The 16,460-nt window shown below is 50.9% G+C and overlaps 1 protein-coding gene across 1 annotated transcript in view; it reads right to left on the minus strand.

Moving 5' to 3' along the window:
- The window catches only part of LOC131584615 (syntaxin-binding protein 4-like), a 37,450-nt gene that overhangs the window by 6,254 nt on the left and 14,736 nt on the right, over positions 1–16,460 (minus strand). The window contains exons 7-15 of the mRNA XM_058849948.1: positions 13,716–13,801; positions 12,885–13,005; positions 10,343–10,484; positions 10,049–10,155; positions 9,142–9,295; positions 7,509–7,581; positions 4,495–4,592; positions 2,239–2,335; positions 143–270 (exon numbers count right to left, since the gene is read on the minus strand). Of these exons, the coding sequence (XP_058705931.1) occupies positions 143–270; positions 2,239–2,335; positions 4,495–4,592; positions 7,509–7,581; positions 9,142–9,295; positions 10,049–10,155; positions 10,343–10,484; positions 12,885–13,005; positions 13,716–13,801 (1,006 nt within the window). The remainder of the gene's footprint in view (positions 1–142; positions 271–2,238; positions 2,336–4,494; positions 4,593–7,508; positions 7,582–9,141; positions 9,296–10,048; positions 10,156–10,342; positions 10,485–12,884; positions 13,006–13,715; positions 13,802–16,460) is intronic.

Here is a 16,460-nt window from a genome sequence, read left to right on the forward strand (position 1 = left end):
TGATTAATGAATAGTTCTGCCCTGTCTTTCTAACTCTAGAACAAGCAGAATATGGTAATTTAGCTTTTCCCATCTCAGAATCCCATGGATTTCATGTAGAAAATCCATGGATTCAATGTAGAAGAGCTTTGGGGTGACTGACCGGGGAGTGAAAAGCTGATGTATCCAGCAAATTGGCCACTTCATGCTGAGTGAAGAGCACGGAGCTGGAATCCAGACCAGCCTCATCCAGCTCCTCCTGCATCAGATCCCTGAGTGCTTGGAGAACATCTGTGAGAAACAATCAGTTTATACCAGGCTAAAAGAGAAAATTGCTGTGTGTTAGGAGAAAATGGCACTGATTTTGGGGCCATCCACTGGTGCTGAGCAGGGTTTAGAGATGCCAGACAGGTTTCTCTGATAATCCTGGGTTCATCAGCAATCCCAGCAAGCTTAAATGAGTTATTGACAGTCTTTATCGGACTCCTGTCTCTTATCCAACTGAAAAAACCTACATTTCTAAAACCCAGAAAACCCCAGATATTTTCACAGGGGAATTTTCACCACTGTGGTTCTGAAAGTTTTAAAATTTTAAGCTAAACCCACATTTCCCTGACAAAAAGCACTTGCTGACATTTGTCATGTTGCTGATTTAAACAAAAAGACAACTCAGTGAGTTCAGCACTTAGAAAAGGTGTTAAATTGACAAGTCTGAAAATCCACATTAATTTTGCTTTCAGACATGAAGGGAAGCACAGCAGAAGAGGCTGCGTGGGACAGGTGGGAACCATCAGGGAGGTGGCACAAGGGTCCCAGAGCTTCCAGTCACATAATCACAGAAGCATGGAATGGTTTGGGCACAAAAGGGCTCTGAAGATGGTCCCATTCCATCCCCCCTGCCATGGGCAGGGACACTTCCCACTATTCCAGCCTGGCCTTGGACACTTCCAGGGATCCAGGGGCAGCCACAGCTTCTCTGGGCACCCTGTGCCAGGGCCTGCCCACCCTCACAGCCAACAATTCCTTCCCAATATCCCATCCATCCCTGCCCTCTGACAGTGGAAACCATTCCCTGTGTCCTGTCCCTCCATCCCTTGTCCCAAGTCCCTCTGCAGCTCTCCTGGAGCCCCTTTAGGGCCTGGAAGGGGCTCTGAGGTGTCCCCAGGGCTGGAGGCAGCTCTGCAGGTGGGGTCTCACCTGAGGGGGCAGAATCCCCCCCTCCTGCTGCTCACACCAGGGCTCAGCCCAGCCCAGGGGGGTTTCTGGGTGCTCACAGCCAGGGCATGGCCAGCTCTCATCCTCCAACACCCCAAATCCTTCCCCCAGGACTGCTCTCCATCCCTTCTCTACCCAGCTTGGATTTGTGCTTGCGATTGCCCTGACTCAGGTGCAGAACATGCACTTGGCCTTGTTGAACTTCATGAGGTTCACATGGTCCCATCCTGAAGCCTGTCGTGGATGGTGCTCAGTCCCTGGGCTGCAGCAGGAGCCAGAGTCTCTCTGCAAAAGCAGCACATTTGCTAAATACCCCCAAACATCCTTATTTCTGTTGCCAGAAATGACAATGCCAGTCACTGGTAGGAGAGGGCCTCGGTTCTGTGTCCCATCCCTCACTCTGCACAGAACATTGATCCAGATGCCTTGTGACTGTTCTCTCTGCTGGGGACATTGCTGATGGTTTTGGATTTTTGCTGAAAGTTTTCTGTGGAGCAGACCCTGTGGGTCAGCCATGCTCTGGAAGGCCACAGAAGGCAGAACTGGCTTTTATTTTCTGTATCCCCTCTGGCCAGTTCCTGATAGGAAAGGTGGGATTTTAAGGAAAGAAGCCCTTGCACTAACTTTCTTTTAGTCTGATTTTATGATAGGACAATGGGAATGGCTTTAAACTGATAGAGAGTAGGTTTAGATTAGATGTTAGGAAGAAATTCTTCCCTGTGAGGGCAGTGAGGCCCTGGCACAGGTTTCACAGTGAAGCTGTGGCTGATCCATCCCTGGAAGTGTCCTCTTGGACAGGGCTTGGAGCAGCCTGGGATAGTGGAAGGTGTCTGGTGGAATGAGATGAATTTTGAGGTCCCTTCCAACCCAAACCATTTCAGGATTCCATGATTTTACAGAATACCTTCCTTTGTGCCTGTGACTTTCCCTCTTTACAGGCTCCATCACTACCCAGGTGTCTCTCCTGCCACTTCTGTCCCTTCTTAGCTGCCAGTGAAGCTACCCAGAAAGGTCAGGTCCCCCCTGAGCAGAGCTCCCACTCACCTCCATAGGCCACAGTTCCCTGCGAGTCCGTGGTCAGGCTTTGCCGGAGCTGCCTCTTCTTCTCCTCAGTCACATCCAGACCAAGATACTGCAGAACCTTGAGCAGAAACAAGGAGCCTTTGAAAAGAAAAATACTGGAAAAGCAAATCTTTGGCGTAAGCACTGGGAAGACACTTCTGGGTTTCTCCAGGCAGCATCTCCCAAAGGAACAGACTTGGATTGGATTTCCAGTCTCTCCTTTGCTGCACACGTACAGAAATGTCTGTTCCTTAGCACAGGTTCACATCCCTCCAAGAACATTTTATCTGCAATCAGATTTGCAGCTCTGATGAGTTTTCAGGACTTTTATCAAAAGCCAGTGGAATTCTAGCAAGACGCAACTGGCAAGAACTCTGCCTCTCCTTTCTCTTTCTTCCCAGAAACTGTCTTTGGGACCAGGAAGATAAAAGCTGTTAACAGAGTATTTCTCATGGAGAGAGGAGACATTCAAACATTTTGCTCCTCCACTGCATGTTTTGCTTTCTCATTACTCCTGACGCCCTAACTAATACTGATATTTATCAATTCAACCTCAGGGCAGCACAGGAGCAGATAAACTGTGCAAGCCCCACTTCCCTGCTGGCAGCAGCAGCTGAAAGCTTTTAAAAGACAAAGTCGAGCTCGGCAGACTCTGAGAAAGAGCCCGAGTGAAACGCTGACCTGTGCCAGGCTGCACTCGGAGCTCTCTCTCACAGCAGCTCCCGGAAATTCCCTGGGAAGGGGCTGCGGACCCTCGCTCACCTTTCCAGCCCCAGCAAGTCCCTGGGGTCCATCTGCTGTCCCGGTCCTGTCCCACCTCCTGCTCCTCTGCCCAGTGCAAGGCAGCGCTGCAGGCTCCCAGGCTTTGGGATGTTGGCGGGGTTGGCCACCCCAAAGCCACCTCAGGCTGTCCCAGCCGGTGTCACCCCACACCCTGTCACCGCTGCAGCCGCCCGAGCCTAACCCAGCTTTTCAAAGCGAAGCCAGGCGCTCCTGGCAGCCCAGAAGAGCCGCTGTCCCCGAGAGGAGCAGCTCTGTCCCCGAGAGGATCAGGGGTCGCTCTGTCCCCCAGAGGAGCAGGGGTCGCTCTGTCCCCGAGAGGAGCAGCTCTGTCCCCGAGAGGAGCAGGAGTCGCTCTGTCCCCGAGAGGAGCAGGAGTCGCTCTGTCCCCCAGAGGAGCAGGAGCCGCTCTGTCCCCCAGAGGATCAGGGGTCGCTCTGTCCCCGAGAGGAGCAGGGGTCGCTCTGTCCCCCAGAGGAGCAGGGGTCGCTCTGTCCCCCAGAGGAGCAGGGGTCGCTCTGTCCCCGAGGGGAGCAGGGGTCGCTCTGTCCCCAGAGGAGCAGGGGTCGCTCTGTCCCCGAGGGGAGCAGGGGTCGCTCTGTCCCCGAGAGGAGCAGCTCTGTCCCCCAGAGGAGCAGGAGCCGCTATGTCCCCCAGAGGATCAGGGGTCGCTCTGTCCCCAGAGGATCAGGGGTCGCTCTGTCCCCCAGAGGAGCAGGGGTCGCTCTGTCCCCCAGAGGAGCAGCTCTGTCCCCCAGAGGATCAGGGGTCGCTCTGTCCCCGAGAGGAGCAGGGGTCGCTCTGTCCCCGAGAGGAGCAGCTCTGTCCCCAGAGGATCAGGGGTCCTGTGCAGATGCTGCCGGGATCTCTCTTTGGCAGAATAACTCTGCTCCGGGGATGGCTCCGCCGCGCTGCCGGCGGGGGGCAGCAGATGTTCGGCACATCGGGCTCTCTGTCCCCACGTCCCCTCTCAAACGCCGGAAAAACCCAAAGTGCCAGACTGGGACACGGCCCCCAGGGCACCCTGCCCCTCACCAGGGTCTCGGTGAGCACACGGGCAGCTCCGCTCCATGCCCATGGAATGTGTTTTCCATAAAATGATGGAAGAATCAGCGGTTCTGGACGGCTTCTCGATGAGGTATCTCCTATCTCAGCCTTCCCCTCCCCACACCAGACTGCCTGAGGTCACCCTAGCAGTGACCAAAAGTTTGGAGGGCACAATCTTAGCCAACAGCATAATGTCCAAGGGAGGTGCAGCTGCCAGGAGAAGACTTCTGGAGCTTCATGGAGCCAAGAAACAGCCAAGATGAGCCAAGGGATGGACAGTCAGGATGTTTCACCCTCTTTACCTTCAGAGGCTGGACTCAACCTCCAGCAAGCTCACCTGAAGATGGACTATTTCCTGCACAGTGCACAAGGAGAAGACCTTGCTTTGGGGAGAGGGATCTTGCCACTTACCAGTTCCAGTTTTGCATCCTTGAGCCGGATATGGGGATCCAGTGCTACTTTAGGTTTGGTGCCTGAAGCTGCTTTGTAGTTAGAAGCAGAAGCAGGTGCTGAAAAATCAAAAATAAATATTAATGGGGAAGCAGTTGGGTAGAGGTGTCTGCAAAGTGAAATTCAGATCTCTTGTTGTATGAAATATAAAGTGTGTGCAGCAGGGCAAAAATCCAAGTCCAGGATTTACTAAAACCGACTCTGGAAGGCTGAACTAGGCCTCTGTTGGAAAGATTGGATACTGAGGTAAATCCTTCTGAAACTGGGCTTCAGCATGGTTTAAAACAATATGTTTCATCCAGGGACAAAGAACTGCAAAAATAACACTTTGGAAATTTCCAGTCACAGAATTTTGTGGAGTCTTGGAGTTATGGTGAACTGTGAGAAAAATTAATTAAAATCTGCCTGGTTCTTGTCTACTCTGATTAAGCAAAACTGAAAGAATTCCTGACACCCACAGGAATGAACAGATTAAAAGTGATGTGGAAAAGCACCACTCTGAGATTTTTTCCCTCCCCAAGGCTGCAAAAAGCCCTGAACCCTTTTCCCCTCAGCTGGGCAGGCAGGTTTTTTTGGGTAGAAGGAGCCACATGTGCTGTGAAGCAGCCACAGAGGCAGAGAGAGGCAGAAGCAGCAGCTGCTGTGCTGGTGAAAAGCTGTCATGAGCTGGACGATCCAGCTGCCAACAGCTGGCTCAGCATTGCCAGCACTTCTGCACAGCTGGAAAGGTTCAGAGCACAAGCCCTGCCCCTCCATCCCTGGAGGGAACCCCACCTTTTCCATTATGATTAACCCTTGCCTGTAAGGAACCATGATACTCCCAGGGAAAAGGGCTGTAGAAGGTGTTACCTGCTCCTGAAGAACCCAACCAGACTCCAGAAGAGTGCAGGGCTGCTGTGCCTGTCCCTGCCCACCCTGCACCCTCAAACCATCAGCTCAGGTGACAAAATTCCTTCTTGTGCCAGCCACGAGATTTGCCCAGGGAGCAATTCCTTCTGCCTGCTTGGGATCTGGTTAACATCACGGGAAGCCCTATTTTGCCAAATAACAGAGCTCCTCCGGAATCCCTGCAGCACTTCTCCCCTCACCCTCCTGCCCCTCAGGGCAGAGCCCAGGTGCCAGGAGAAGGCAGTGAGGAGCAGCAGAGGTGCTGCATAATCCTCCTAATCCAGGCATCCATCTGCTCTGCTAAGGCCAGCAGCTGGGAAGCAGCAAGAGGTAGCAAATGGGTTTGCTGGATCAGCCACCACCACTTCCCTCTCCAAGTTCAAGGGCAGAGCCGTTACCCTTGGAGCCATGGCTAATCAGGATTAGCTCCATGTGGCTTTGCTGTCAGCTCTGGACACAGCCATATCCAGGGCATCCATCAGGCACCCAGAGAGGCACTGCCTGGCCCAGGCTCCCAGCCTGGCTGTTCTTTCAAAGCCAGTTGTCTGTCTGATGACACTGACATAAAGCCTCCTTGGCATCCCACATTCAAATCCTGAAGTGATAAAATCCCCCAGCTAAGTCAGGCCATGTGTGGGTCACTGCTGGGGCTGGGTTGCTCTGTCCCCATCACTGGGACTGGCTGTCCATGGTGGCCACCTGAGAGTGTCCCTGGCATCTGCAGGACGCTCAGGGCAGGGAGGACAGAGCTCATCCCTGTCCCATGACTTCTCCAGTGGAGCATGGAAGGCAGAGCTGAAGCTGCTGAGCTTGCCCAAGGTGAGCCAGACAACCCTGTGAGCAGCTGCTCCATCTCCTGCTGATCCCAGGTATGGACTAAACATGATTTACCTCCAGTGCTTGCTCTTAGCCTTCCAGAGGGAATTACAGCAAGGCACAGGGATTTGTAAGCAGAGCCAATGTCCCAGGGAAGGAAGGGTTGTTGTATTTGAGGCTGAAAGTATTTGAAGATTTGAGGCAGCACTTGTTCAGGATTTGTTGAGAAAGTCCATTCTTCCCTTGGGGGCAGGAGTTGCCTTCCTATCACAGGGATAGGGGGTACCTTGGTGGAGGTTGTCTCCCTGGGCTCTGGGGATTATTGAGGTTTCCTCAACAGTATTAAGGGATTTGGGAAGCTGGAGGGTGATTCAGGTTCACCCCCCATTGCTGTCACACTGTTGGATGTACAGAGTGGGTCTCTCCACAAAAGGTAAGAGCTCAGGAGACCCAAAACACAGAGATGAAACACAACATGGAAAAATAAGCAAAAAACTGAAGCTTGGGTGTAGAGAGAAATCTGATTTATTTAACACCTCTAAACCATTTCCCAGTTTGGCCAATTGAGGGCATCCTCATGTGCAGAGCCCACAGTTGCTGTGCATATCCCAACCTGACTGCTTTCATGTTGTGTGTCCAAGACCCCCCATTCCCACCAGAAGGGAATGTGGCCTGTGGAGAACCTTCTGCATGTCTGAGGTGGGCAAAGCCACTGCTGCAAATGAACCACAGGCTGAGAGTGGAGGAATTTGTCTCTTATGAATACCTCAGTCCTTGAATGCTTTAGTAAAGAGTTTTGTTACTATGGGCAAACATGGACATAATTACTACTTGTTGAGTAAACCAAGGTGCTGGCTGCCCTCTCTCTGAGCAGGCTGAGTGTCACTATCACCCCATTAAATTCCACTCCAGCAGTATGAACACTGATAAAAATCTGGCGATAGGACACAGGGAATGGCTTCCTGCTGCCAGAGGGCAGGGTTAGATGGGATATTGGGAAGGAATTGTTCCCTGGGAGGGTGGGGAGGGTGCCCAGAGAAGCTGTGGCTGCCTCTGGATCCCTGGAAGTGTCCAAGGACAGGGCTTGGAGCAACCTGGGACAGTGGAAGGTGTCCCTGCCCATGGCAGGGGGTGGAATGAGATGGGCTTTAAAGTCCCTTCCAGGCCAATCCATTCTGTGATTTTGTGATTTGATAATTTCACGATCCTCAGCTCTGAGGAACCACAGCTGTTTGTCACCCACACAAAGAGAATGGTTGAGCAGGACTCACCTGAGACTGTAAGCTCTGGTGGGCAAATGTCCGGTGACAAAGAAGGCACAGGAAAAGAATTTTCACGCCTATTCTAGAAAAACAAGACAAAATGGCACAGACAGTTGCTAAGAAGAATCTGCTGGTGTAAATAATGAGTAGGAGATAGAGGAGGTCAAGACAGAGCCATGAGGGCACTACATACATCTCTTGTGCAGGTGGGCTTAAAAGTATTTATTTATCTTTAAAGATATTCCAGGGGTTCCTTTGGGAGCACCTGGCACAGGCTGAGCCAGCCCAAAACCTCTGGTCACACACAGACACCTCTGTCCTTGCTGTAACTGTGCTTGAGTGCTGAGGCTGGTTTTGACCTCACCTGGTTTCTCCACAGAGATTCTCCCCCAAGCTCTGCATCCAACCCAGCAGGGAGGTCCCAAGCCTGACCACAGCCAGGTGTAATATTTACCCCAAACCCATAATTATCCCAGTGAGCAGGGCAGGAAGCTGAGATCAGTTCACACCCTTTCTTGTGTGCTATGTCATGGCTGAAAGCACAAGGAAGAGGGAAAAATAACCTGAGGGTGAGCACCACCAAGACAGCTCTGACACAGCTCGGGGCTCGGATGCCAAGAGGGGCACAGACTGCTGTGAGGACATACAGACAGGTGGCACATGTGCCTGGGCATTCTTTCCCTGGTGTGAAAGTCCAGACCTCATCAGAAGTTCCATCTTGCAGCAGCAAAGTGAGGAAAGGAGCCATTTCAGTCCAGCCAGTGGTGTGACTTCATACAAGTGCATAGCATCATCACACAGGCTGGGGGGGAGGGGTCTGACCACAGCACTCAGCACAGCTCCAGGGGCCCTGGTGCCTTTCTAGGGCACATCTCCAGCCTAGGCAACACATATGTGACATTCAGGCAAGTCTGTGTCCCCACAGGGCTGGAAAGCAAGAGGTTTTGTGAATGGTGTTGTATGAAAGGAACATCCAGCCAGCCCCTCTTGAAGGAAATTTGTGTGGAAGAGGACAGAAAGGACACCCAGCATGGCACCAGTTCAAGAGGGGAGTGACAAATGCACACAGCAGAGCTGCAGACCCTGAGGGTTGTGTGGATAAACCCTGTCCAGCCGTTCACAGCTCGAGCACTTCTCTGCAAACACAGTGTGAAGCTTGGCTTTGCAGGAGGAATGAGCCTGGCTTATCATTAGAGTAGTCAGGAGCAGGAATGGGCTGTGCAGGAATGCTGGGGATTCATCCTCATCAGAGGGCTTGAAGAATAAAGAGTTGTGCCTGCCTTTGGCTAGGAGCCTAGATCAAACTGACTCCAGAGATCCCTTCCAGCCCTATGACTGGTGCCCAATGAGATGCAGGTTGCTATCCACAGAAGGGCTTTGTTTTTTTTTAAACCTGAGACTCTTGAAACAGGTCTGAATGCAGGCCCTGGAGATGAAACTCCTGTCATTACCTCCACAGATCTATCTCTGTCTCAAACCCAAGAGAGAAGAAATTATTTCTGATTTAAAATATCTGCCTGCAGGTAAATACATTAACAGTACAGACTTCCCACAGGATTTCCAGAAGTATTATCAGGGACTCCCTAAAGAAGAGTTCTCTGACCCAGGAAAGATCCCAGGATTGAGATGAACTTCCACCTACCTCTGGGGACCTCACGTGGACCTTCAGCCTGCAGGAGCTCAGGCCATTTCCCACAGCCTTTGGAGGCGGGGATGGGATGTTGTTGTGAACTGACAGTCCCGGATGTAACCGTCCCCTCCCAGGAATAAAGGCCACTTCTGTGCTTCCCTCGTGTCTTTAACAAACAACAAACACAGAACATCTTATTAACAAAACAAAAGGCACAAATTTGCAGAGCTCCCATGCTTGTGGTTCTGTCTCCAGGACAACCTCACCTAAGCATGAGCAGCCTGTACCAGTGCAGCTGGATCTCCACCAGCTGCATTCCATTGAATCATGGAATGGTTAAGGTTGAGAAAGACTCCTAAGATCATTGAGTCCAACCATTTCCCAGGTACTGGCAAGGCCACCACTGACCCCTGTCCCCAAGTGCCACATCTCCATGGTTTTTGAACACTTCTACAAATGGTGAATCCACCACTGCCATGGGCAGCCTGTGCCAAGAGTTTTACAACCCTTTCCATGAAGAAGTTGTTTCTTATATCCAGTCTAAACATCCTCTGGCACTACTTGGGGCTGTTTCCTCTTGTGCTGTCACTTGTTAATTGGGAGAAAAGTCCAATCCCCACCTGGCTCCGCCCTCCTGTACAGATCCATGTCCTCTCCTGAGATTTTTTTCCCCTTTTTTAACTTCAGTTCTGTTTCAAAGCTCTTCTGGGCAGTGATAGGAGATACTCATGAGGCCCAGAACATAGGGAAGGTCTGGATTACACTTCAGGATGATCCATGCCTTCAAGATTTCCTAATGTTTCCACCTTAAAGCATCATTTAAGACTAATAGTGCCCTTGAAGCCAAACCTTGGCATGAAGTGTTCTGCCTAAGACACAACACCACCTGATGATGAAAGGAAATACTTCCTATGCCTACCTGAATTTGGCTTTTTCAATTATTTTTCTGGCCTCCTCATGTGTGCTGCCCACCAGAGAATCTCTGTTGATAGCGATGAGTTGGTCTCCAGGTCGGAGCCGGCCATCCTAAACAAACACGAAGAAAGACACAGCATTGAGAGGGGATATCTGCCCAAAGCCTTCTCCTGCAACACAAATCCTCATTAATCCATGCAATTATCCATCTACTCTTAGAAAAGCTGCTTCAGAACAGCCACAGCCTCTAGGAAAGGTCCCCATGGCAGAGCTCCTGAGGGTCTCCATGCTGACTTACTTTGTAACAGTCCCCATCTGGCAGAAGCTCTTGGACATAAATCATGGGTCCGTCAGGCCTGTTGGATCCACCACTGATTGTCAGCCCCAAGCCGGAGGAGTTTGCTATAGAAATGCTCTGGATCCCAGAGTCAATGCAGTAGCTGCAAGGGAGAGAAGTCAGCAGGTAACTCAGGGTGATCTGGATTATCTTCTCATATCGCTGAACAAACTGCATGGATCTTCTTCCATGCCTGATCCTTCTACCTTCTTCCAGCCTTTTATTTGCATCCTTTCTTCCACCCACTGTTGGAAAGGGGAGGTGAGGGCTCCTGTTCTTTGGCAGACATTGTTCAATGCTATGAAGGTGACTGATTTTCCCTAATCCCAAATGGGGGAATACTCATTTAGAGAAGAAACTAAAGATTTAACTAGAATATATTTGGCATTCCTGGTTTTATAGCCAAAAGCACACAAATGATCAACATGGTTGTTGCTTGAATCCAACTAAATAACCAGACAGCAATTTACAGATGGATCAGCTATCAAGAAGCTCTTAGCAAACACCAGAGTGAAGCTCGGGATACACAGCTGGGCGTGTCTTAACCAGGGTTTGGATCCAAAATTATCCAAGATGACCTAAGAAATGGGAATCCTTTATAGCAACACCCACCACACTGAGAGCTGCTGCTGTGGCAGGTGGCTCGCTCAGTCAAGGATGAAAAGGAGCAGCAAACAGCCTGGACCCTTCCCCCTGAGAGCTGCTGGACAGGACTCAACAGGCCACCACAGCACGGAGGTGTGGCAGTAGCAGAATTGTGGGAGCAGAGATTTCACTGAGCTCCCATGCTGCACTGCAACAGGGCAGGTTGAGGAAGGATTTGGTGGTGTATGAGGATCAGCAAGCCTTTTCCTCCAAAGCTGGTGGGTGCAGCTGGCTTTTCACTTTTCAGTTTATTTCCACAGCAGTCACTGCCCAAAGAGTTTGCACTGGCTCCTTGTGTTACAACTTCAGACACAGCAGCAGCTGTGCATCCCCTGCCCCACAGTGACACCAGCACATGTTCCCAAGCAATGCCATCCCTGGTGGTCAGACACCCCAGTGGAAGCTGTGCACGTGCCTTAGTCTTAAGAAAAAACATTGCTTTAATCTTAGGGAAATGATGTCATGAAATACAACATTCAAATGCTCTGTTCAACCCAAAATCTCAGACACTGACTGTGGTGAGATTGCATCGCATCCAATTCCCATTGCTCAGTGGAGTGGCAGGACCTCAGGTGATGCCACAATGAGAAGTCACAGCCTGGGGACATGTGGTGAGCAGAAGGGGTGGCAGCCACATGCATGGAAAGACCCATGGCCCAAATTACATCTCACAGCTGACCACCAATGCTCAGCTGAAACCAGTGCTCCATGATTCCAGGGGAGGACCACTTGGGCCTGGCACCAGCATGGAGACAAGCACAACACAGCACAGCATGGCAAGGAGGCCACCAGAAGAGGCCCCTGTAGCCTAAATGCCCATTTTCCTGCCCATAGCAGGGGGGTTGGAACAAGATGATCTCTGAGGTTCCATCTCACCCAACCCATTCTGGAGTCTACATCTCAGCCCGGAAGGAATTAACAGCACAGTAAGGATGGCTTGTCCAAACCAGCTGCCAAGTAGATGATCCAGTGTCTCCTCTGTGTGGGTCTCTCACTCCATGCAAGCAGCTTAAACTTCTGGTGCCAAATATTTGTCCCCTGCAAATCCCTAATAAGCCGGTATTTAGCAAGAGGATTTACTGGTTCTGCAGTGAGGGCTGATTCTCTTTACCAGTAACTTGGCTTGTTTGTGCTGGCAAAGGAGGGGAGCTGTGAGCCCTGGGGACAAATGGTCCCCATTCCATGACTGTGAACACACTCCAAGCTGTCCCTCTGGAGAAGGGCCTGGAGATGAGACTCTGCAGAAAAACCAGCTCTGCCTGTCCAAACCTCCGACCCTAAGGAATGTGCAAGGGCAGATGACCACATGAAAACACACTCTGGGAGATGCCCTGGCCACCAAAGGATGTGGTGACTGCAGGCTGATGACCCCAAAGCAAAGGGCATCAGGGATGTTTGCATGGAGGGGTGCTGGTGCTCTTGGAGCATGGAGTCAAAGTGCCAGGAGCAGGGCAATGGGAAACAAGCTTCTAAAACACCTCCTGAAAGCAGCACCGGCCTTACAGGAACACTCTGCTCGTGGTTATAAGGTGATGTGAAAGGCCCTGGCTGTATACCATGGCCTCTCCCTGGGATTCAGAGGGGAAGAAGAGGAGCTGCTGCATGATTAACCATGGTGCAGACATACTGGTTGTCTCATCTGGGAAGCTTTTCACCCCTTGGGAACCAACTTCCCAGCAACAGCCAGGATGTCACCACCACATCCAGAAGATGCTGTGGCCTCTGAACCATTGTGGTGACAGAAGAGTAGAGAGGACATAAGGATGAACAAAACTGCTCAACAAGCACTGGAATTATTTACTGGCTGTACCCCTCTGGCATTTGGTGGTGTCCTGATGACCACCAAACGCGTACGTACTGTGCGTGAGGAGCGTGCGCCAGGCTCCCGAGGAAGGGGCCGTGGGAGCTGGCAGGGCTCAGCAGCAGCGGGCTCTGGGAGCGTGAGGATGAGCCTGAGGAGGTGCTCTCCAGGTATCGACCTGAACAGCAAAGGCAGAGTCAGTCCAGGGCACACAAACACTCCAGCATCACCCACCCCCCTGCTCTGCTGCTGAGAGCTGATGCTGCACTCCGAGATTTTTGGGGAAAACCACATGGTGGTTAAAGACATCAGGATAGGGCTGAAGGAGAGGACACATTCAGCCTCCTTGGCACAATTCCAGTGTGGGACTCACCCCTCTGCCAGCCCCACACACCTCTGCCATAGAGGAAGGGCCAGCAGCTCTCTGGTGGGATGCCAAGCCATAGGGAAAGTTTCCTTCCCCAGGCACACACTACTCGGTGTGCTGGCATCTTGCTTAGGTCAACCTTGTTGAAACTCATTAAACATTTCCCATTCGCAAATGAAAAATAATGATCTTTGAATGAATTATTGCTGAAACACCTTGAAATCCAGAGCAAAAATCTACAGCTGCATTTATTGATGGAGTCACCTGCCCAGCACATGAGGCAGAATCTGGGGATCAGGGGAGTGGTCATGACCCCAATTCAAGTGTCCCTTGATCATCCCATGGCAGCATTGGCCACGCTCTGGGCTTGCACCAAGGGTCTGCAATAAGGATGAGCTTTCTTCAAGCCCCCACCCCAACACCTACTCAAATCCAAGCACAGCTCCTTCAGAATGACACTGGGATAAAGGAAACTCTCTCTGCAGAGAGAGGGGCTTTCAGTTCCCTGCTGAGCTACTCACTGCCGCCGTGCAGGATCGGTGAGCTCCGCGCTGAGCCCGTGTTGCTCTGGGAGCCGAACTTCTCCAGCAGCTCAGAGAACTCTCTCCTGCAAACAAAACCACATCAAAGCAAGACCAGCCAGCTGCTGCTCAGAGCTCCCCTACATGTTCTATGGCAACAGAGCCTCTGATGGCAGTGATGGTACCAAGGCTGCAGGGCTGGTGCTCACCAGCTGTGGGGAGCAGACAAAGTTTCCTCATGCACAAGGAGAACACCTGGGTTTCAAGAGCTTGTGCAAGGCTTCTGGTCTGTACTCAATCTCATGACAGTGCAGCTTTCCTGTGATGGGCTGGAGCTCCAGAGTGCACATTCCCTGGCCTGGAGTGTGCTCAGGGCAAAAGAAGCTGGGAAGGGACGTATCCTTAAAGGTCTTTTCCAATCTTTATGATCCTATGATTCTATGGACAGGCTCTGTGCTGAGAACTGTCATTCCTGAGAGAGGGCAGATGGACACTGGAGCCCTGCCTTGCATCCTGTCTTGCACCCCACCTCATGGACCCTCCTGGGAAGGTTTTCACCCCCAACTATAAGGCTCAAAAGTTTTGCAAACACACCACACAAATTAAACCCTGCCAGAAGGAGCTGTAGCTCCTGAAAATATAATACAGAAATTCTTGGCCTACTTGTGACTCCTTCTAGGACAGTTAATACAAGTTATTCTCTGGTTTTTCTCCTCTTTTCCTGGACAGAAAGCAGATCCTGTAACTCTTGCTGGAGTAAAGAGGGAGATGGCTTTTGGGGCATCTGCAGAAGCATCAGCCCACTCTCCCAATCAATTCATGATGATGTTCTCCACAAACATCACAAGCTAAGTCCTTGGAGCATGACATGACAACAAAGACCTGCATGCAGTCTCATCCCCCAGATCCCCTGGAAAGTGATCTCCATGCCCAAGCACCAGATGCTTTGTTCCAGGTTAAGTTTGACCACTGTGTCAAATGAGCTGGAACTACCTGAACACCACAGGTGATTTGCTTTGTGACCTTTTTTTGCCGAGTGTGACATCCTGAGTTTTTTTGAATTCTGTTAAGAACTACCACTGTGGACATTTACTAGATCCTGCCTCATTTCTGCAACCTTTCTTTGAGTTGCTGTGAGCCCCTCACATCCTTTCAGATGAGGAGGCATGGAAAGGAAAGACATCTTCATCATGTTCATGTCCAGCAGCCTTCTGATCCACCCCTGCCACGCTGGCTCTTTGCTCTCATGTTGTCCCTCTGCAGTGCTGGGGGTTCTGTCCCTTCATAACCAAACCCCACCTGACAGATCTGACCTTTTGGCAGAGAGATCCTCAAGGATGACTAATTTCTTACACATGCCAGTTAATAAGCATCCAGGCAGTGGGAGAGACCCTGGAAATGTTGTTTCAGTGGCCACAGTAACACCATTAGATGTCGTCTTTGAAGGCAGGAGGGAATCCCCATGGGAAGGTGCCTTCCTGATGCCATAGCCTCAGGAAGAGCCTGGTTATGAGTGGCTCCCTCTCAGGCTTGACAGTCAGACAAGCTCAAGAGGTGAACCTGTAGGAACCCAGCCACAGCAAAGATCCCTGAGCGAGGAGACTGCTGTGACACACTCGCAGACGCTGCGTCATCTGCGTTCCTCACCAGGACAGATGTTGGGTGTTATTGGCTAGATTAGAGTCAACAATATTAAATGATGAATGAATCATCAGCTCCTCAGGTTCCTGCTGGAAGTGCTCTCAGTAATTTACATCTTCCCAGTCACAACCAGCTCATTAACGAACTTCAAAGACCAGCGCATGCCTTATCTAATATTGCCATCAAATTTATGCCTTATTCATTCCATTTAATGCTAATTTAAAACCCAAGTGTCACACAATGCTCAGTGACATGCCTTGGTGAATCCCAATATTTGCATCCATACTATTGTCTTTATCAACCAAACCCATGGCCTTAAAAAAGACATGACTTTGTTCAGAAACCCCACGTCCCACAAAGCTCTTTTGGCTTTCACCTCTTGGGCACAAACTTCCCCAGGAACAGCCAAGATGCCACCAGACATCCAGAAGATGCTGTGACCTCCCAGTCATTGTGGTGATAAATCAGTAGAGGGGACATGAGGATGATCAAAGCCATTCTCCAAGCACTGGAATTCTTTATTGGATCTACTCCTCAGACAGTGACAGGTATTTGGTGGCTCAGCAAGGGACAGCTGTGTGGGGCCAGCTCTGTGTGCCCTGCATTTACTGTGCATGGGGGCAGGGGGAGGCAGTTCCATAATGTAAGGCACCAAAATTATGTAAAATATTAGGAAAACTTCTCCATGGAAAGGATGTCAGGCTGGAACAGGCTGCCCAGGGAAGCGGTGGAATCACTAGAAGTGTTCAAAAAACACGTGGATGTGACACTTGAGGCCATGGTTTAATGGTGGCCTTGGCAGTGGTAGGTTAAGGGTTGGACTTGAGGGTCTCAGAGGGTTTTTCCAACCTAAATTGAGTCCACAAGCACTGGGAAGGCAGAAGACAAGTCAGGCCCTGGTTTGCTGATCTGTGGATCCCTGAGCTGAGCCTTGGGTGGATCTCAGCAGAATTATTCCACTTTCTCAGTAAAGCCTCTGTGTTTCTGCAGTTGATTCACACCAGTTTCACTGGCAGCTCACACAGCCCTGGCCTTACCCCTCCCTGACCCCGTGCAGGGGCAGGTCCAACACGCTGGAATCTCACACATTATTCTCAGTGGTTA

This window comes from Poecile atricapillus, chromosome 14 (genome assembly GCF_030490865.1).
Source record: "Poecile atricapillus isolate bPoeAtr1 chromosome 14, bPoeAtr1.hap1, whole genome shotgun sequence".
In the NCBI taxonomy this organism is placed as follows: Eukaryota; Metazoa; Chordata; class Aves; order Passeriformes; family Paridae; genus Poecile; species Poecile atricapillus.